The following is a 20,664-nucleotide window of genomic DNA, read 5'->3' as shown; positions in this document are numbered from 1 at the left end:
TGAGAGTAGTGAGAATTCAGGCCCTATCTAGAGGAAAAAAACTATATTCAGTTCAAGATGATTGTTGCCCTGTGACGCTCAAATGTAGCCTTAATTTAAATAAACAAACACACTTCGTGTGGGACGAACAAAACATGTCTTCCTGGTTATTTCAATCTCTAGTTTAAAAAAGTCATGCAGAGCTTCCCTGGTGGCGCAGTGGTTGAGAGTCCGCCTGCCGATGCAGGGGACACGGGTTTGTGCCCCGGTCCGGGAAGGTCCCACATGCCACAGAACGGCTGGGCCCGTGAGCCGTGGCCGCTGAGCCTGCGCGTCCGGAGCCTGTGCTCCGCAACGGGAGAGGCCACAACAGTGAGAGGCCCGCGTACCTCAAAAAAAAAAAAAAAAAGTCATGCAGTTTTCAAATACGTAGGAGAAAAACCACTAGCGTGTTTCAAGGAAGCCAAGAGATAAAGTGTTATCAGAAAGAGGAAGTGGCCATTAATGTTAAATGCTGCTGAAAGGGTGAGGAGGACTGAAAAATGACCATCGAATTTGGCGAAATGGACATCATTAATGCCCTTGGACAGGAGCAGTTTCAGTAGAGTGATGGGAACAGTGTGTTGAAGGGAGAATGGGAGGTAGGAGATAGTGCCCTAGACTTGTTCAAGAAGTTTTGCTATAGAGGGAAGCAGAGAAATGGGACAGTAGTTGAAGATGCGAATAAGGGAGATATTTAATTGTTATGTGTAGGAAGATATTTCATTTGTGTTGTATTTTTCTCCACAATTACCAAGTGTCTTTTGGTTTCATTTATAATATATTCTGCCATTAAAGAGGTTCAAGATTTTATGTACTTCCTTTAAGATTTCTGGACTTCCTGTCTTGTTTAAAGGCCTTTTCCATTTGAGGATTAAATGAATATGCTTATTTCCTTCAGATACTTGTATTTTATTTCTTAATATTTAGACTTTATTTTTATATATGGCATGAGATAAAGATCTTACCTTGTTTTCTTCTATACATATGTCAATTGCACCAATACCTTTTGTTAAATAATCGATTAATTTACCACTGAACTAGAATGTTGTTTTTATAATAAAATATGTTCCCACACTTATTTGCATTTCTGGGCTCCTTATTCTGGTCTACTGATAAAGACTCTTTAGCTTAGATATTCCCAACTTCACTGAGTTGTGACTCAGCTTCGTCTCCCACCCTGAAAAAGCTATATAGACTCTATTAGCTTCTATGTTCCAATTTAAAAAAATGTGGTAAAATACAATTAACATAAAATTTACCTCTCAACCATTTTTAAATGTATAGTTCAGTGGTATTAAGTACATTCATAATGTTTTGCAACATCACCATCATCCATCTCCGTAACTCTTCACTTGTAAAACTGAGACTCTATCTCAATTAAACAATAACTGCCCATCCTCCCATTTCCCCAGCGGCTGGCAACCACCATTCTACATTCTGTCTCTATGATTGTGACTACTCTAAGTACCTCATATAAGTGGAATCAAAGTATTTGTCTTTTTATGCCTGGCCTATTTCACTTAGCGTAATGTTCTCAGTTCATTCATGTTGTAGCATATGTTACAATTTTCTTTCTTTTTACAGCTGAATAATACCCCATTGTATGTATAGATATACCACATTTTCTTATCCAGTCATCAATTGTCCAGGGACCCTTGGGTTACTTCCACATATCAGCTATTGTGAATAATGCTGCTATGAACATGAGTGTACTAATATATTTTCAAGACCCTGATTTTAATTTTTTTTGGATATATTCCCAGAAATGGAACTGCTGTATCATATGGTAATTTTGTATTTAATTTTTTTGAGGAACCTCCATACTTTCCACAGGGGCTGTACCATTTTACATTCCCACCAACAGTGCACAAGGGTTCCAACTTCTCCATACCCTTGTCAACACTTTGTTTTGTTTTTGATAGTAGCTATCCTAATGGGTATGAGGTGGTATCTCATTGTAGTTTTCATTTGTATTTACCTAATGGAATCCATTAGCTTTTCTATTAACATGAATTTGGGTTAATTTTTCTTTTCAGAGAAGTGGAAGACAGCCCTTGAAATAAATGGAAGCACTCTGGGTTTTGGCAAAGCTGCTGTTAAAAATCTTATCTTTAACCTCTTAACAAGGTGAAGAATTGACTTGTGAGAATCTTAGGTTTTTTGCTATCAGTAACCGCCAAGGGAAAAAGATATATGTTTTTCCATAATTATTTAAGGATTCCAGGATATTAATGGTGTACCACTAGCATACCAACAAACCAGCTAATGAGCTGTTAATATTATACCTAAAATGCACCAACAAAACAAAGTTGTGTGTGCATGAGTTTGTAGGGGTGAATGAGATTAGTGCTAGTTTGTAAAGTGTAATCCTTTAGGCAAGACTGAGAAACATCTTTAAAGGACTGATCCTCAATATCTTAGTTGTATATCAATTTATAGTTTACAAAGGTTTCCATACACAGGATGGAATCATGTGATTCTTACAAAAATCCTGGGAATTCAGTAGGGCAGGTATCATTATCTCAGTTGTTTACAAATGCAGAAACAGGCTTACCTAAGCCAAGTGACTAGCCCTGGGTCAGCTTGTGAGTGGCTGGGATATTTTAAAAATATAGATCTTGGTGAAGAGGGAATCTGTTATAACCCATGTAAACGCAGAGCCTGACACACAGTTTAGCACATAGTACGAACTCTGTGTACTATAGTACAAACTCACTGAATATTTGTTGAATGTATGAATGTGTCTTATGAGCTTATTTCAGAGTTCTTTCCATAATACTATGTAATCCATGCCATGAAATCAAATTCTTAACAACTGAAACAGGTTGGGGAGAAGAAGGAGTTGGGGAGGAGAGGGTTTGGGGAAGGTGGGAGGTTGGGGATGGGATAAGGGGCAGGGATTATTCCCAGAAGAATGAGGAAATTGGAGATGGAGGCAACAGCTTCTGGAAATGTCAGTGTTTATTAAACATTTAAGGAGATTTGGGGGTTTGAGAAGAAATATACAGAATGTAGAAAAATCCTAAGAATCCCCTGTGGCTAGGAGTGCAGCCTCTTCCCTTTCCCCCGTTTCCCATTTGTTTTTCCTGCTTTTTCTGTGGTTATTTAAAAGCTGTTTCTTAAGGCTCATTTGTCCCCTCCTCAGCCCCCTCACCTATGAAGATCCTTTGTCTCTCCCTCTCCTTTCCTGTGACCTTGAGTCCCAGAACAGTGCTCCAAAGTGGTCAGGGGGCACCATTCCTGTAGCTGAGGTTTGAGGATCGGGGGCCCCTCTGCTTGGGCTGGCTCTCCATTAAGGATTTAATGGGGGGTGGGGAATTGCAAAAGCCACATGACGTCATTGGTACTCAGTCATGGGGGGAGGGTAGAGCATGGGCACAGATCAGATAAACAAACAAACAAGAATGGATTAAAAAATAAAAAATAACTAACAACCTAAATAAAACCTGAAGGAGAATCTGATCTGGGTGACCTGGGTGTTAGCTGGGAGGGCAGAGTCTGGAGCTGGGCCACCTGATGGAGGGGAGGGAGGGTCAGAGAGAAGAGGGTCAGAGGGACAGGCTAGGTGGTGCAGGGGATGGGAATATCAGGTGGCCTGGAGTTGAGGCAGTGGGTAGCAAGGTCCCTTTCTTTTCAGCGCCAGAGGAACGGGCACCAAACACACAGTCCCTGGGGCAGGTGAAGTGAAGGATGGAGCCCTGGGCTTCCAGAAAGCCAGGGGGTGAAGGTGGGGGAGAATATGAAGTGCCTGGGGAATGAATTTTGGAATGAAACTTACATCTCAAAGGGAAGTGAGGGCAGGGCAGGGCTGGGGAGCTAAGGAGGAAAGCACCTAGACGGGGGATAGAGGAGCCTAGGTCCCCCTTTTCTGGCAGGGCCTTGGTGGGGGGAGGGGGGTGATCACTTTTCTGAGTCCAGGCCCATCATGTTCTTGAGGGCGTTCTTGAGGCTGGTTCTGCTGGGGGACTTGACAGCAGGCCGGAGCTCCGAGCTCTGCTCATTCTTTCGTAGCTCCATCTCTATGACCATCATCTGAGAGCCTTTGGTAGCCTCCGCCCCTGACCCCTTACCCCCCGCCCGGCCCGCTAACCGCTATTTCTTATCCTTGCGAGACTCCCCCAACCCTTTAGTCTTCTTCTCACTGGCAGCTTTGGTGCTTCTGCTGTGGTCCAGCATGGCGTACAGCACTGGCGTCTGTGGGGAGGAGTGCACGCATCAGTCACTGGTCTGGTGGGGCTTGACTGTTCCCATCCTGCCCCCGACTGCTGCCTGGAGGCACCCCAAGTCCCGCTAACCTGCCGGCCGCGCTTCGACGAGTCCTTCACAGACTTGTGCAATTTCCCCTTCTCCATGGCACTGCAGGGAAAGGGGGTGCTATGGATTTGGCCCTGTTGGAGCCCCTCACGGAGGGGTCAAGGCTTCCTTTTCCCTTTGGCCCTCCCACCCATTGGGTTAGTCTCCGCCCACATGGGGAGTAGTGGGTTGGGGAAGGGGAGTCGGCTCCGCGCCTTACCTGAGTCTCCTCTGCAGGGCCGCCTGCCTGCGTAGCCAGCAGTACCGAATCAGGTAGAAAAGCAGCAGCAGCAATAGAACACCCCCCAAAACACCCCCGATCACGGCTCCCAGCACCACCCCGTACCTAGTAGGCACTGAAAGGGGAAGGAAAAGAAGTGGTGGAATGAGCAGGGACAAGTATCTTTGGTTCCTAGCCCCACACTTATTCCCTGCGGTTTGGGTTGTAAGACATCCCAACCAAGGCTGTCTTCTGCCCACTCTCCCAGAGCCTGAGGGGCATTAGCCCCGGCATTTTGCCCCTTCCCCCAGCCTCTCAGGGAGGCCCGATCCCCTCTCTGAACTCCCTCCCATACCCACATCCCACCTCCTCTCACACCTTTTTCAAAGACATAGAGCGTGACCTGAGAGGTCTTGCCCACTATGTCTGGTGGGTTTTTGACGTCACAGGTGAAAGTGCCGTTGTCACTATAGTCCAGGTTGTGTATGACAATGGAGCCATCCTTCCAGAGAGGGTCCCCTACCCACTGAATGCGCTCTTTGAAGGTCCCCACCTCATCGATGTAGGGTTGTCCCTTGGCATAGTGGAAGATCTATGAGGAATGAGGGGAAGCATGTATTTCTAGCTTCAGGGTGAGGGATTCTGGGCTGGTGAGGGTAATGCTGGGGAGGGGGTTCAGCCCTAGTCAGTGTGACAAAGATTGCCACTTACCTTGCCAAAGATGGGGTTATGGCTCATAAAGGATTTCCCCTTCCTTAGCCCAAGTTCTCTTTTCTGTGGTTCTTTGAAGCACCCTTTCTGTTATGCAATCTCAGGATTCCCCCCAGGCACTCACCGAGATGGCATCGCGGCCTCCTTCTGGCTGGTAGCGCCAGGTGAAGGAGATGTCATCTGAGACCCACTCACTGGACCAGAAGGAGCAGTGCAGGGTCACCCGGGAGCCCACGGCACCGTGGACCTCCTTGTCCGTGTAAACCACAATGGCCTGGGCTGGGGAGAGCACTGCAAACATAGAGGGGGAATCAGATGCACATGTGGGCCCAAAAAGGGATATAGAGGGAGTGAGATCAATAGGAAGTCAAGCCTGAGTCAGAGGCCAAAGCAAAGACTGGGACAGAAGTGACGAATTCTGCGGTCCAGGTCTCTCTTGCCTAATTGAATAGATGAGTGGAAATGCTGTGTTGGTTCAAGCTCTTCGGCATGTTCATAGAGGAAATGAAATCAGCAGTACCAGAATTCCCCTGAGGACTTCCAGAAGTTGAATTCTGTCTCCAAGTCTAACTTTCCCTTTGGATCAGTATCTAATTCTTAAGCTATCCCTTAGATGCAGGCTCTACAATTTTTAAAACTTATTATAAATTATACAGGTAACACATAGTGCATTCTTCTTATAACTATTCAAGCAATAGAGATAAAGAGAGCTAAAGTCTCTCTTGACCAATTCCTTCCCTGTAGTTTCCTCCCAGATATTACCAACGTTATCAGTTTAATGTGTAACCATTTTCTATGTGTCAGACTCAACATAAACTCAAGATACACATATACTTATAAGAAATAGTTTCTTTCTGTGGAGCTTTCTTTTCTTTTTTAACATACATTGCATTATAGTCTTTTTTTTTTTGCTTAAGAATATATGTATAAAAAGAATATATGTATCTGTTGGGAGTGTTCCACTTTGATGCGTACAGATCAATATTATTTTTAACAGCTACATAGTATTTCACAGTACAACAAACTCAAATGTCTTGCAGAAAAATTGAAGATAACTAGAGAATGTAAGTCTTCTTCCCTGACCCAGCTGTCTTCAGTGCTGAATCCCTGATTGCCATACAGCTGCTCTTGACTGGGGGGTCACGGAGGGAAGGACCTCATATCCCTCTCAGGGGAAGCTTGATTCAGAGCAGGACCCCCAAGCCCAAAGCTCAGATGACTCTGCATTTGAGCCCCTTGTGGTTCTGCTTTGACCCTCCTCACCCTCCTCTTGGCCCTTTTGGCCCAGTGTCACTCCCAAGACTCACCCACACAAGGCCATTCCAGGGAGATTATGTGTGTGGGCTGGCCCTGGCTGGGGGCAACTGTAGACCCTTTTGTTCTATGGGAGAGGGAGGAAGCAATCAAATAAATAGAGACCCATTGTCTGACCACTGACCAGTGTTGGGGGCTCATGCCTCCCCTCCCCTCACTGCCCCCCGCACCCCTGCCCGTGGTCCATAGTCCCAAATCTCCCACCTCAGCATGCAATACCAATGACTCACCTCCTGGGACTCAGCCTTCGAGCCTTCTTGGGTATCCCAAATGTAACAAGGAAGGTTATTCATTGGATCTAACTTCTATTCCTCCTGTTCAAACATCAACCACTGCCCTTCAGCTCTGTTCAATGGTGCTATGAGTGGGACAGAACTTTCTCTCCCTCTTATACTCCAAGATCCCCGCTCCCCATTTCCCTCACCACGCCCTTCTCCAACTCCCTATCCTTAACATTTTCTCAGGATACCTCAGTCCAGAAGAGTCTAGCTGCTAGGTTTAGGACTCAAGGAGCTGACCGCAGAGAATCTCAGACATTCTAACCAGCCCTCCCTCCCCTCCCCTCATTTGCCCTACTTCTCACCCACTGCACTAGGCTTCAGGGCAGTTTGGAGAAGGGAACAGTCCATTCAGATAACCCTGCTTTGAACTTCTCTTCCTCACCCAACATCTGCCGTGGGGCAAGGAAGGGGCAGGTCAACTTATGTGGAAGATAGCTTTAGATGAGACAAGACCCTAGAATCTCACAGAATCTCCCTTCTACTCTGTTCACCCACATAATGGACAACAGATCCACAAAGAGAAACTGAGGCACCAAGAGACAAAGGATCGGAGGAGTTGGGACCACAAACCTTGGGCTCCTTCCTTAGATCACATTCCCTGACTTTTCTCTTCAGGGAAACTAAGGTTAAGGTACCTTCTGCACGACTAGGGAATGAGTAGGGACCAGAACCCAGATGTCTGAACATGTTCCTTACCAAGCTCTAACATTGCTTCCTACTAGGCCTTCACCACTGCTTTGGGGGCATGTTACTGGTTTCCAACCCGGGTCCAGTCAGGTCCACCTCAGGGAAGCTCTCTACACTCTTTTCCCTTTTCCCTTCACAGAATACCTTTACCTTTACAGCCTCCCTCCAAACTATATATATATTTTTTCTCTGCATAGAATATCACCTTCCTGCTGTTGCTGCCTCTTTCTTTGATTGCAGTGAGGAGCACAGCGAAGGCAGGGGGAAGGTTGCTGAGAGACAACCTGAGCCCCGGGGCCCCCAGACTGGGGTGGCTCAACTTACCCAAAGAGGAGAAGAGTAGCGCAGCCAGGATAGGACTGGGGTTGGAAGAGGGAGCCCCAGGAGCCATAGCTGGGGCAGGGCTAGGGCCCGGAGCGTCTGCGGGGTTGGGAGAGTGGGGGACAAGGAACTGAGCGGGGGTTCCTGGAACCCGCTTAAAATCCCCCAGGGTCCCGGTATGAGGGGGCTGTCCTGAGCCAGTAGCCAATTGCAGCCTGGCATGTGCAGTTGAGAGGTGGTGAGGAGGGGGGCAGAGCACAGGGAGCAGAAGGGGCATTGTGTCCTCTGGGTAGAGGGGTGGGGGGGACACATACCACCCCATACACTGAGGGCTTTGTGTCTGCTGGCCTCCCCCAGCCCCAGGCTGGAATGTCGGGGGGGGAGGTGAGGGAGAGGGACAGAAAAAGGGACACAAACACATTTCTCTGAGGGACAGATGGGTGGAGGAACCTGAATCCTAAGGCTATGAAAAGGGATTCCTCCCTAGCCTCCATGCCTGAGAGTGGCTCCCCTAGAGCTCTAGGAGTTAGAGGTGGGTTTCCCCCAGAGAACTTTCAAAACAGGATATCCCTGTTATCTTCACTACTGTGGGCTACATTACAGGCTTCTTGAGATGACTAAGTCCTTTAGGTGTCTTTTTTTTTTTTTTTTTTTCCTATCTCTCTGCATCTTGGGTGATTCTTTCCAGATAAAAAACTTTTTTTCTGTGGGAAAATACCCAGGGAAGAATCCCTTGATCTTTCCCTTTTTTTTCAGGAAGTCCTTCACTGCCTCATGCTGCAGTTTAAGTCCATTTCAGTTAAAAGCAAGGCAACAAAATTATATTGAGTGCCAGCCAGCTACACACATGAGTATGTGAATATGTGGGTATGTGAGTAATAGAAAGAGGAATGAAAATTAAGATCCTCCTTCAAGGAGTTCAAAATTTAGTTTGGGGAGGCAGAGGGGAGAACCAGAGGCCAAACCCGTTAACAATGAAATATAATAAACGATGGTGCAGCAGACTGGTGACCAAGTGCTGAGGGTACAAGTGAGGGCACATAGAGCTACATTAGGAAAATCAAGTTACGTAACAGAGATTAAACACAAAAATATCAATAACTTTCATTTAACAAATGAAGTTCAGAGGAAGAGGGAGTCATGTCTAGAAGGCAATATTAGATGTGGACCGACCTTTAAGGATGCATGCCATTTTGAAAAGGAGAAATTGGCAGTGAGGGTATCTAGGCAGATAGAACAACAAAAGCAAAGACAAAGAGATAAGAAAGTGTGTATGTGTATGTGTGTGTGTGTGTGGTGGGTAGGTTTGTGAAGTTTTGGGAATATTCAGGGCAGATCTGGTGTCCTCCATTTTTACTCGATTTGGGGGATCTTGAACAGGCATCAGAGGAAAGGAGTCTGTACAGGAAAGTTGAAGCCAGTTTGTGGATGGCCTTAAATGACAGAGCAAAGGGGGTGGGTTTAATCTGGTACATCATAAGAATTTTGCTGATGGTTTTGGGATGGTATTTGGGGTCAGGGATGGGAGTGTCTACATGGTCAGAGCTGAGTTTTAAGACAAATACGTTACATGAAACATTTGAAGAACTAAGTGAAAGAGGCATTCATTGGATTTGTTAATGTGAAGCTTCCGAGGGCCAAAGCAAGATCAATGACTGGAAGATCAATCGCAGAAAACTGTATTTTAATGTAACAACTTCCTAATGACTAAATTGTTTACTAAATGAAACTTGTTTTTTGAGGTACCCATTATCGAATGTGTTAGAACACACTCTTGAAAATCAGCTGTCAGCAGCGCTACAGAGGAGATTCCTACACTGGAGAGAAAATCGGGCTGGAGAGCCTGTAAGGTCCCTTCCAGTCCAGAAGTTTATTATAGTGCTTTCTTTGCCAGCATTATAGAAATGCAAAATAGTATATTCATTTGATGTAGAAATAAATGAATCTGTGCTATTTAAGTCCTGAAAGGAAAAGTACATAAGCGCTAAATATAAATAAGATCTGAATATTTATGTAACGAATATGTTTTTATTGCTGAACAGGAGTTGCTTTGGCTGTCTGCTTCACTTCTCCTCACGCTTCCTTCTCAAAAGAGGCTCAAGAACTTTTGCGCTTTTCCGTTCCTTTCCACTTGCTTGTTTTCTCCCTTATAAGTGCTCTGGAAGTGATTGCTGTGCTTGGGTTCCTCAAAACTGTTTTTATGTATATAAATCAAAGCAAGTTCTCCCCCACCCCTACCCCAGGTTCTTCTGGCAGTGGGTGTCACCCACATAGCCCTGAAACAAGGAACAAGGGAGCGTTGTCTTTGGTTAGTGGGCATCTAGCTCATGCAGCGGCTCAAGCCCAGGAATTGTGAGACATAAAGCTAATCGAGGTGGTTAGAGGACGCTCCCCATCCTCGGATGGTGCTCTGAGAGGTTCTCTCCCCCACGGATCTCAACTTGTGCACTATCTCTGTATTGGTGAAGACGGTTCACATAAGAATGGGAAGGAGCCCAAAGTATCTTTACAAAAAAAATTTTTGTAAATTGAAGTATAGCTGATTTACGAAGTTGTGTTAATTTCTGGTGTACAGCAAAGTGATTCAGTCATATATATATTCTTTTCCATTATGGTTCATTACAGGATATTGAATATAGTTCCCCGTGCCATACAGTAGGACCTTGTTGGTTACCTATTTTATACATAGTAGTTTGTATCTGCTAATCCCAAACTCCTAATTTATCCCTCCTCCTTTCCCCTTTGGTAACTATGTTTGTTTGTTTTCTATGTCTGTTTCTGTTCTGTAAATAAATTCAGTTGTACCATATTTTAGAGTCCACATATATGTGATATGTTATTTGTCTTTTTCTTTCTGACTTACTTTAGTATGATAATCTTTTGGTTCATCCATGTTGCTGCAAGCCGAAAGTATCTTTTTCCCTGCATGTCTCAGTCACCCTATAATACTTTTTAGTCCCACCTGGGAGGGGGAAGGCGTGAAACTAGACTGAGAAGTCCTCAGTGAAGAATCTGGGCAAGCCCTCTGCTTTGTGGTGCTAAACAAAATGAGTGTTTTTAGAGATGCTACCTGTGAAGCACCTCTAAAAACAAAAAGGTAAAACGTAGACTGCAGAATTTGAGCCAGCGGCAGCTCTGCGCAAAACTTACCACTTTTTAGAAGTCAGCTGAGAGAGGCGGCGTCAGAGACTAACCGCGCACAGAAGATAGGCGAAGAGTCGGAACTAGGGCTGATCCGGAGAGCCTCCCAATCCTCTGAAAGAGCTGGTGTCGTCACGTGACAGAAGCCCCGCCCCTCCCCTCGCCCAGAGGTGGGGGGGGCCGTCGGCGTCACTTCCGTCCAGGCCGGAACCCAAGATGGCTGCGCTCTGGTTGAGGTGACTTTAGTGTGGGGTGGGAGTCGGTGCCGGCGGCTCTCGGGAGAGCTGCACTGGCCCCTCACGTCTTGCTAACAGCTGCTTACCCCGTGCCTCGGCAGGGAAAGGACCTGTGGGTGGAGGCCACGCGCTTTGGAAACCTAGAGACCGTTCCCCTCCTCTAGCGTCTCCTGTGCACCATGTAGGGCTTCGGGGGTCCCTGGCCGATTATCTTTTCCTTACTCCTTGAGGATGGGTCGCGGGGCTTTCGCCGCTTCTATTTTCCCACTTTTTTTTTTTGCGGTACGCGGGCCTCTCACTGCTGTGGCCTCTCCCGTTGCGGAGCACAGGCTCCGGACGCGCAGGCTTAGCGGCCATGGCTCACGGGCCCAGCCGCTCCGCTGCATGTGGGGTCTTCCCGGACCGGGGCACGAACCCGCGTCCCCTGCATCGGCAGGTGGACTCTCACCACTGCGCCACCAGGGAAGCCCAGCTTTCCCACTTTAAAAATAGTTTATCCCCACTTCTAAAATAGTTCTTCCCCAGATTGCCCTTGTGGCTGCAGCGAGAGCCGAGCTCCAAGAAAATAAGTAGGTCTAATTTCTCTTATTTAGGGCTTGGGCCTCGAGGAGAAGGATCTTGGTGTACTTTACCTTTGCGTTTTACTCCTGCAAACACCAGCTGCCGGCAATGAGTGGGCACTGTCCCAGTTCCTAACGGGCCCCTCGTAGAGAGTGCAGGAGGCCTAGACCCCTATCGGGGCGACGATTAGCAATAGCGCCCATAGTGGTTGCTCTGCTGCCTCAGAGCAGCCAGGAACTTCAGTTTGTTTATTTTTTTACTTGGTGGGTGAGGGGAATAGATGCCCCAGTTTTTCTCTGTAGTGTCAACTCCTTGTCCTGAGAAATATCCTAGATTGTCTTCCATTATGAACTGTCCATTGTCGACAAGGCCTCGTTCTCTGCTCAGAGCCTTTCTAGCCATAGCGATTTTTGACGCTCTTGGTACAAATCCCAGCATAGTTTCGTGCCAGCACTATTTTTGGAAACTATTTGTTATGGAAGGTTAGTTTTAATGCAGTTGAGATTTAATTCCTGATTTCCCCAAATGTCTTCTCATTTCTCTTTCCACTTCAATCACCCAGTGTAAAAATAGACGGACTTTATTTAGTTTTTCTCTGTGACAAAATGATTCCTCTTGGAGCTGAGATCAGGAATGGTTTATCTTAATCCTTCGTTTTTCTCCCTGACTCTTATTTACAATTGTGTCTTCTTTTCTAAAGCGTGTCAGGGCTAGTCTTGCCAGATTGCCTCCTTTATTACAAGTAGTTTGACCATAATTGAATGCTTTTGAATTCTTTGATATATCATATTTTAGAAGATGTCACAGGCTTTTTGGTGGAATTAACGTTTAGCTTGTAATGATCATATTGGGTCTAAACAGTTCATTTTAGGAGTTTCATGTTTAGCGCTTAGAAACCAAGGATCACTGTACACATTGAGTATGTCCAGTCTGTATCATTTTGAGCTGTGTAGGACTGTCATCACTAGGATTCAATAGTGGTAGTACAAAACTCTTATGGAAAGGGCACCTTAAATTCTAGGAGCTAGTTTCTAGTTCTTGTAGTGTCACTAATTCCATTTATTTGGGACAAGTCAAGGTCATTGATTGAATGTGGTTTCTTCACTTGTGAATGAAAATAGTGATAACTTGAACTCACTTAAGAGAAATATTGGCTAAACATTTTTAATGCTTGGTTAACTAAAAATTATTAGTTATCACAGTATTGTATGTCATGGCTTTTGAATAGTGCTCTATATTTTGTATACTCCCTAAAGTTCATGGGCTAGCTAGGGAGGAATAACCAGCTAAGTAGCACAGACTCCATTGGCAGTCAGTCAGGGAATGACTTGCCAAAGCCAAGACTGAGATAGAGAACTAAGCTAAGAACAGCTAGGCTTCTATCTAGTAATGTTCATGCAGTTTAAGCACAAAGCCACCAAGTCATTAACCCTCCGAATGTTGCTCATCATATTAAATGCTATGTGTGAAGCACCTCCAAAAACAAGGTTTAATTTATTTAAAGTCTAAATTCTTAAGACTGCCTTTTAAAATAAGCATACTAATTCACAAATCACTTTTTTGAGCCTCTTCTGTCATACTGTTATAGGTGCTATAGATGCAGAGTATTCCAGTTCTATTCTTGAGGAGCTCAAAATTTAGCAAAGGAGATAAATGGATTAATTAATAAGCAACATAATGTTGATTTAGGGATATGAACAAGTGATGTGGGAGCATGACAGGTGCAGCAGGTAGGGCTAAAGGAGTGGTGAAGTTGCCATTTGGGAGTTGTTGGATCTTGAAGGATGAGTTTTATCAGGCTGCTAGGGAGGTCCACTCAGAGAATAGCCTGAGCAAAGGCATGGGGTCAAAAGAAACTATGCTCTGTCTGGGGGTAATGTAACATTCAGTGTGGTAGAAGTATAGAGGGCTGAAGGGAGCTTGTGGGAGAATAGCTCTGGAGAATTGGATCAGGTCATGTGGCGAAGGGCCTTGTTTGACTGCAGTGTGAACCTTCTAAGTAGTGGGGAACTGTTAAAGACTTGCAGGCAGATGATTGATGAAGTCAGCTTTACTTTTCAGTAATTTAACTCTGCTAATATTGAATGATAGGGAAGAGATTGGTGCTAGGAGATCAATTCAGGAGCTCCTGTTACAGTCCTAGTGAGAAATGAAGAGAATACAGACTAAAACAATGGACTGAAGTTTTCTAGATAGTATTGTTAGGATTGGGTGATGCCTTGCATATATATGGGGAGATGTAAGAGAAAAGAAATCAAGAATGACTTAACATTGTATCTTTAGAGTTAGTTGGGTGCTCATACAATTAATCAGAAATTCTGTATATAAATGATTGCTCTTCATTGTGTCCTTCAAGGTTATGTAAATACTTTAATGTTCCTGTTACCTCAGACATTTATGAAACTAAATTTTGACATGCCATCAGATCAAGTTTAGAGGGCATACAAGAGAAATGCATTATATTATAGTCACATCTTGTTTTGGACCAAAAATGGATCTTATTCAATTTGATCACATAGACTTGGCTTTGAATAACTTTTGGTTTTTTCCAAAAGTCAAATCCATTTTCAGCAGATGAATATTTTTACACTGCAGAGTTTTAAAAAGAATGTGATATGAATTCTAAAGACCTTTGGGAGACCAGTGAAATATTACTAAATTACATGTATGTGGTATATTGCAGTTTAGAGAGTGCTTTCCTATACATTTTCTCTTGCAGTCCTCCCAACAACCAATAATGTAGGTATTATCAATCCTGTTTTATAAATGAAAAAGCTGAAGCTCAGTGACTCACTAAGTTACACAACTTATGCAGATCTAGACCTCCAGTCTGGCTTTTTTACTTTGTCCAGTGTTCTTGTTACATTACTGTTGTTGCCTCAGTACAGAGAAGAGTTTCAAAAACAATTTAAGCCATGATTACATTTTGGGGGAGACATGTATAATGCATTTAGAAAGGGACAGGCACTAACTAGAAATCAGTTCTGGCTTGTTAATTAAAAATAAAACAAAGTACTGTTACTTTCTAGCTATAACATATAAAGCACTCTTCCTGGGTGGAAAAAGAAATCTTTTCAGCGTTCCTGGTTTCACATGAAAGGCAAGGATAGATTAGATATCTACTCTTGTCATATTTCAAATAAGGTTATGCAGTTGTGCAACTAGTTTCTGTTAGGGCCTTGTGGGAAGTTTACATTGGTATTTGTCTGGGAGACAATAGCACTAGACAGAGAGTGCTGTAGATTCCAACCCACATCTGCAAACTCTTGCTGGGTAGCTGAGTGACTGGACGTAGCCTGGTGTGAGGAATGCATGCCCTGCAACTTCAGAGTCACAATTGATTTAAAGAGATTTGTTCCCACTTCTTTTTTTCTGGGAGCCTTGGGTACACAATGTCTGTATTCATCTCTTGCCTCCAAAGCTGGAAAGAGGGAAGAGCTGAAGGAAGTGTTGGTTGGATTATTTTTCCTTCAAATAGTGGGCCCTTATAGTGTTCTAGTGTAGAGTGTAAGGTTCTTGAAATATTTATGCATCTAATATCAATGGTATGAGGGACATCATGAGCTTTTTTAGAAGATCATTGGATCTCAATGTGATCTTGTATCCCCACAGTGCCTTGCACATAGTGTATATACAATAAACTTTTGTAGAATCTCAATGTATTTGGTCCCAGAGCTTCATTCTGATAACTTTCTCAAATACCTTTGGAAAGATTCGATATAACGTGAGTTAAAGGGGTGTAGTGATCATGTGTTTTTCATAATACCATGTAAATGCTGGATCAGTTAAATTCTCTTTAGATAGAATGCCTGGCTACATTTTAGTCTCAGACTTGAAAAGCAGTTCCGGTATTGATATATACATTTCAAAAATAGCAACTTTTTAGTAGAAAACTTGTGTTACCTTCTTCAAGTACCTTTTCATGTGGGTAGTAAAGAAATCTACATTCTCATATTTTTTGCACTATTATATGACAGCTTTTTTCACTTAAAGTTCATCCAGGTTGTCTGGAACTTGTTGGTAGTTCCTAGAATGACAGCTTAATACTTAGGACCCTGCCTCCTCAAACCCCTTGTTCTTTAAACCTTTTAAATTCATCCATTTGCATCAGCTGTCTGCTTTTGCTAAGTGGCATAGTACTTGGTGTTGCCACTGGCTTAATCTGTACCCACCCCCCTTTTAAAATTTTATTTTATTTTTTATTTTATTTTTGGCATGCCTCATGGCATGCAGGATCTTAGTCCCCTGACCAGGGATTGAACACTTGCCCCCTGCAGTGCAAGTGAGGAGTGCTAACCACTGGACCGCCAAGGAAGTCCCCCTCTCTTTTTTTTAAACCCCTGTCTTTTTAAACATCACCTCCTTTAAGATCTAGCTTGAAAAAATTTGCTTTCTGTATTTCTTTGTTGAACATTACCAACTCTGGTTATTCTTTTACCTTGTATTATTTGTGTTCAGCTAAAACCTTATTTTGCATTTGTGAGTAATATTTGTGATTATTCTCAAGTTATTTAAAGTTGCAGCTTTCCAACTAGAAAAAATCTCAAAGATCCTGATACTGTCATTGTTTTTATCTTATTCCTAATTTTCCCCTCCACCCAGAGTCTAATACAGTACAAAAATAGAGAAGTTGATATACTGAAGTACATCTCTAAATGTGTATTGACTGTTGGTTCTCTTATCTTTCAGACGTGCTGGCCATCATTGCCTCCGTGCCCACCTTAGTCCTCTGCTCTGTATCAGAAAGTAAGTTTCTAAATATGGAGATTATTGTTATTTAACCTTTTTTTCATCAGGGAAAAGCAGTAGGTTGTTGACTGATATTTTGGGGATATGTACGAAAGCAGGTAATTGTAGATGGTTGGCTGAAAATTTAGTGATTGTGGTCCTTATTTTTCTCATCTGGTAGTAGAAGAAGGAAGAATAAGAATATATCTTTGTTTTTTTTCTCAATTTTCCTCACCTTAAGCTTTTCTGCTATATCTAACTTTATTGATTTGCATTTTGGGCAGCTCCCAGGCCTTAGTCTTTATATCTCTTTCTTTCTGCTATATTCATTTCTAGTCTACTGACTTCAACAATTGTCTCTTTGTGGTTCTTTTTTTTTTTAACGTTTAATTTTAGAAATATTTTGTACTTCCAGGGAGTTCCCTAGTGGTCCAATGGTTAGGATTCAGTGCTTTCACTGCCACGGCCCGGGCTCAATCCCTGGTCGGGGAACTGAGGTCCCGCAAGCTGTGTGGTACTGCCGGAAGAAAAAAAAAAGAGAGGTAGTAGAAATATTTTGATAATTTGTACTTTCAGAAAAGTTGGAAGAATAGTACAAGGAGGTTCTGTATACCTTTCACCTGCATTCATCAGTTGTTAACATTTTGCTGTGTTTACCTATCACTCTATATATTTTAGGTTGTGCTATATGAAATTGCCATTTTTGTGGGTCAGAACTGGCCTAGTATTGACAATTTAGTGTGATTCAGCACAATTTAATTATTGTGATTATTTTCTCTGAATTCTTTGAGATTAAGTTGCAGACATCATGACCTTTTACTTCTAAAAACTTCTCCTAAGGGAATTCCCTGGCGATCCAGTGGTTGGGACTCCGAGCTTCTACTGCAGGGGCTACCAGTTCTATTCCTGGTTGGGGAACTAAGATCCTACATGCCGTGTGATGTGGCCAAAAAAAAAAACTTCTCCTAAGAACAAGAGCATTATGTTATAAAGTACAGTAAGATTATACAAATGCAATTATCAAATTTGGCAAATTTAACATTGATGTAATCTTATCTGATATACAGTTGTTTTTCAGATTTTCCATTTGTCCCAAATAATGTACTTTATAGAAATATAGTCCACCTGTCCCCCATCCAGGATCTAATTCGGCTCACATATTATATTTAGTCGTCATATTTCTGTAGTACCCTTTAACCTGGAACTATTTCTTAGCCTTCCCTGTGTCTTTTATGACATTGACATTTTGGAAGAATACAGGTCAGTTATTTTGTAGAGTGTCTCTTAAGTTAGGTTTGTCTGATTGTTTTCTAATGACTAGATTCAGGTTATCCATTTTTGGCAAGTGTAATACATAAATGATGTTGTATCCTCAGTACATCACATCAGGGGCATATGATGTCATTTGTCCCATTAGTGATTTTAACTTTGATCATTTGAATACAGAAATGTCTGCTAAGTTTTTTCCCAGTATGGAGTTACTGTTTTTAACTTTTGCAATTAATAAGTAATCTATGGGGAAATATTTTCTTGAGGGGGATAGATCATGTTTAATATAGGCACCTAGAAAGTTAAATTGTTGAACACAGCTGTTTAACAATTGGCTTCAGGGACTTCCCTGGTGGTCCAGTGGTTAAGACTCTGCACTTCCACTGCAGGGGGCGCAGGTTTGATCCTGGTGGGGGAACTAAGATCCCATATGCCCCACAGTGCAGCCAAAAAAAAAAAAAAAAAAAAAAAAGTAAAAAGAAAAGAAAAAGAATAAAACAGTTGGATTCAGCCTAGCCCAGTGACAAGGAAAACCAAGAAGCTATTCAGAGGTACTGAGCTGAATCCAGTTCTTGATTTTTGAGAACCTAAAAAGGAGTCTTGAAGAGCCAGATGAGAGCAGGTGGTAATGTATGAGATATCACTCATGGCCTGGGAAAAGGGTAATCCATTTATGTAAATGGTTTTGAAATATTATATTTGCCCTGCCGCCCAACAAGAAAGAAGTTTAGCCTCCATTACTGGACCTGTGTGTTGGGGGATTGGAAAGAAGAGTTATCCTCTGATATGACCTCATTGGGTGATTGAGGTTATTAATAACTGAGTCAACCTTGGCAGAAAGATAAGGTGAGTGGACAAACATGTTTTCCTAATACATAGGTTCATCTAGCCCAGCTTACCTTTTTATATTTTAACTTTTTGTTATGTGAAAATTTAAACCAAGTTTACTTTTAATCATTTTAAAACCTTTTGGTTTTATTTTAGTGCTGTTCCTTTGGGAACCACAGCCAAAGAAGAGATGGAGAGGTTCTGGAATAAGAACACTGGTTCAAACCGTCCTTTGTCTCCCCATGTCACTATCTACAGGTAAGGGCTCTGGAACCAGGGAATTTAGTAGTAGTGGATAAAAGTTCTGGAGGTTGGCCCATAGCCTCCCTGATTATTTCCCTTAGGCCTTTTTTATAACAAGGTGACTAAATTCTCTCTTCTGGCCTTAGAAGGGTAATCTAGCCTGCAAAACTACTATTTGGAAAATTCTGGTAAGTCAAAATGTTAATTCCTATTAATTAAAAAAATTATTTCGAAACAATTTCAAATTTACATAAATGTTGCAGAAGTAGTGCACTGTGTTCCTCTATACCTTTATGCAGATTCCCAATGTGTTATAACATGTCTGAATGATTTAAGAACAAGTGCAGTGATGATGATACCCCGTTATTCCTGTATTAGTTTTCTAATGCTGCTGTCACAAGTTAACTACAAACTTGGTAGCTTAAAACAGCACATTTATTATCTTACAGTCCTGTAGGTCAAACTCTGGCTCATGTCTTACAGGGCTAAAATTAAGGTGTTAGCAGGGCTGCATTCGTTTCTGGGGACTCTAGGGGAGAATCTGTTTCCTTGCCTTTTCCAGCTTCTGAAGGCTCTTCCGAATTCTTTGGTTTGTGGTCTTCTTCCATCTTCAAAACCAGCAATGGTGGGTCAAGTTTTCCCATCTTGTCACTTTGAACCTGCTTCATTGTCACATTTCTTCTCTAACTCCCTCCTTCTGCCAGACCCTTCCACTTTTAAGGACTTTAAAAGGATTATATTGGGCCCATCCAGCTAATCCAAGATAGTCTCCTTATCTTAAGGTGAGCTTATAGCAACCTTAATTTCACCTGCAGCCTTAATTCCCCTTTGCCATTTAAGGTAAACTCACAGGTTTCAGGGATTAGAATGTGGACATCTTTCTGCCTACCACAATCCCTTAATACTTGAGTGCGTATTTCCTAAATTCAAGGAAACTCTCCATACTACAACCATCACAGTCAAAATTAACATTGATCCAGTGTTACCAACTAATCCTCAGATCCCATTCAGATTTTGCCAGTTGTCCCAGTAATGTCCTTTATAGGTCCAAGAGCCAAACTCAGGATCATGTATTACATTTAGTTGTCTCTTTAATCTCCTTCAGTATGGAACAGTGTTTTAGCCTTTCTGTATCTTTTATGATCTTGACATTTTTAGGATGTTTCCCAGTTTGGGGTATATCTGATGTTTTCTTGTGTTTATGCATTTTTGGCAGGAATACCTCTGAAGTGATGCCATGTTCTTCTTAGTGCATCCTATCAGAGGGTGACACAGGATGATGATTTATCCCATCGGTGGGGATGTTACCTTTTTTTTTTAAGATTTATTTATTATTTATTTATTTAATTTATTTATCTTTGGCTGCATCGGGTTTTAGTTGCAGCACGTGGGATCTTCATTGTGGTGCACGGGCTGCTCTCTAGTTGTGGCGTGCGAGTTTTCTCTTCTCTAGTTGTGGCGCACAGGCTCCAGGATGCGTGGGCTCTGCAGTTGTGATGCATGGCTTCCAAAGCACATGAGCTCTTTAGTTTGTGGCACACAGGCTCTAGTTGAGGCACTCGAGCTCAGTAGTTGTGGTGCGTGGGCTTAGTTGCCCCGTGGCATGTGGGATCTTAGTTCTCTGACCAGGGATCGATCCCATGTCCCCTGCATTGTAAGGTGGACTCTTTACCACTTGACCACCAGGGAAGTCCCTGGTTGGTGATGTAACTTTTTATCACTGGTTAAGGTGTGTCTGCTAGGTTTCTCCACTATAAAGTTAATGAAAAATGATGTTGTATTTATTAATTCTTATTTTGTGGGGAGGTAC

At 42.9% G+C, this 20,664-nt stretch overlaps 2 protein-coding genes across 4 annotated transcripts in view; one reads left to right on the top strand and one right to left on the bottom strand.

The window, feature by feature from the left end:
- Positions 1-2,964: 2,964 nt before the first annotated feature.
- MPZ (myelin protein zero) lies at positions 2,965-8,051 on the bottom strand. Its single transcript, XM_029228687.1, has 6 exons — positions 7,852-8,051; positions 5,370-5,536; positions 4,913-5,126; positions 4,535-4,670; positions 4,317-4,377; positions 2,965-4,215 (listed from the first exon to the last, which is right to left on the bottom strand). Exons 1-6 carry the CDS (start codon positions 7,916-7,918, stop codon positions 4,114-4,116), a joined length of 747 nt encoding a protein of 248 aa, XP_029084520.1. The 5' UTR covers positions 7,919-8,051; the 3' UTR covers positions 2,965-4,113.
- Positions 8,052-11,134: 3,083 nt separating this feature from the next.
- SDHC (succinate dehydrogenase complex subunit C) overlaps positions 11,135-20,664 on the top strand; it is a 29,259-nt gene continuing 19,729 nt past the window's right edge. The window contains exons 1-3 of one of the 3 annotated variants that reach the window (XM_029228684.1): positions 11,135-11,225; positions 16,476-16,532; positions 18,768-18,869. In XM_029228684.1, the coding sequence (XP_029084517.1) occupies positions 11,206-11,225; positions 16,476-16,532; positions 18,768-18,869 (179 nt within the window). In that variant the 5' untranslated portion in view covers positions 11,135-11,205. Of the gene's footprint in view, positions 11,226-12,251; positions 12,269-16,287; positions 16,533-18,502; positions 18,630-18,767; positions 18,870-20,664 lie in introns of those variants that run through there. The other 2 variants (XM_029228685.1, XM_029228686.1) reach the window with 2 other exon arrangements.

The sequence above is a fragment of the Monodon monoceros genome, unplaced genomic scaffold, assembly GCF_005190385.1.
Source record: "Monodon monoceros isolate NGI ecotype Baffin Bay Population unplaced genomic scaffold, NGI_Narwhal_1 Super_Scaffold_18, whole genome shotgun sequence".
Classification (NCBI taxonomy): Eukaryota; Metazoa; Chordata; class Mammalia; order Artiodactyla; family Monodontidae; genus Monodon; species Monodon monoceros.
This window is presented reverse-complemented; position numbering and strand designations above follow the sequence as displayed.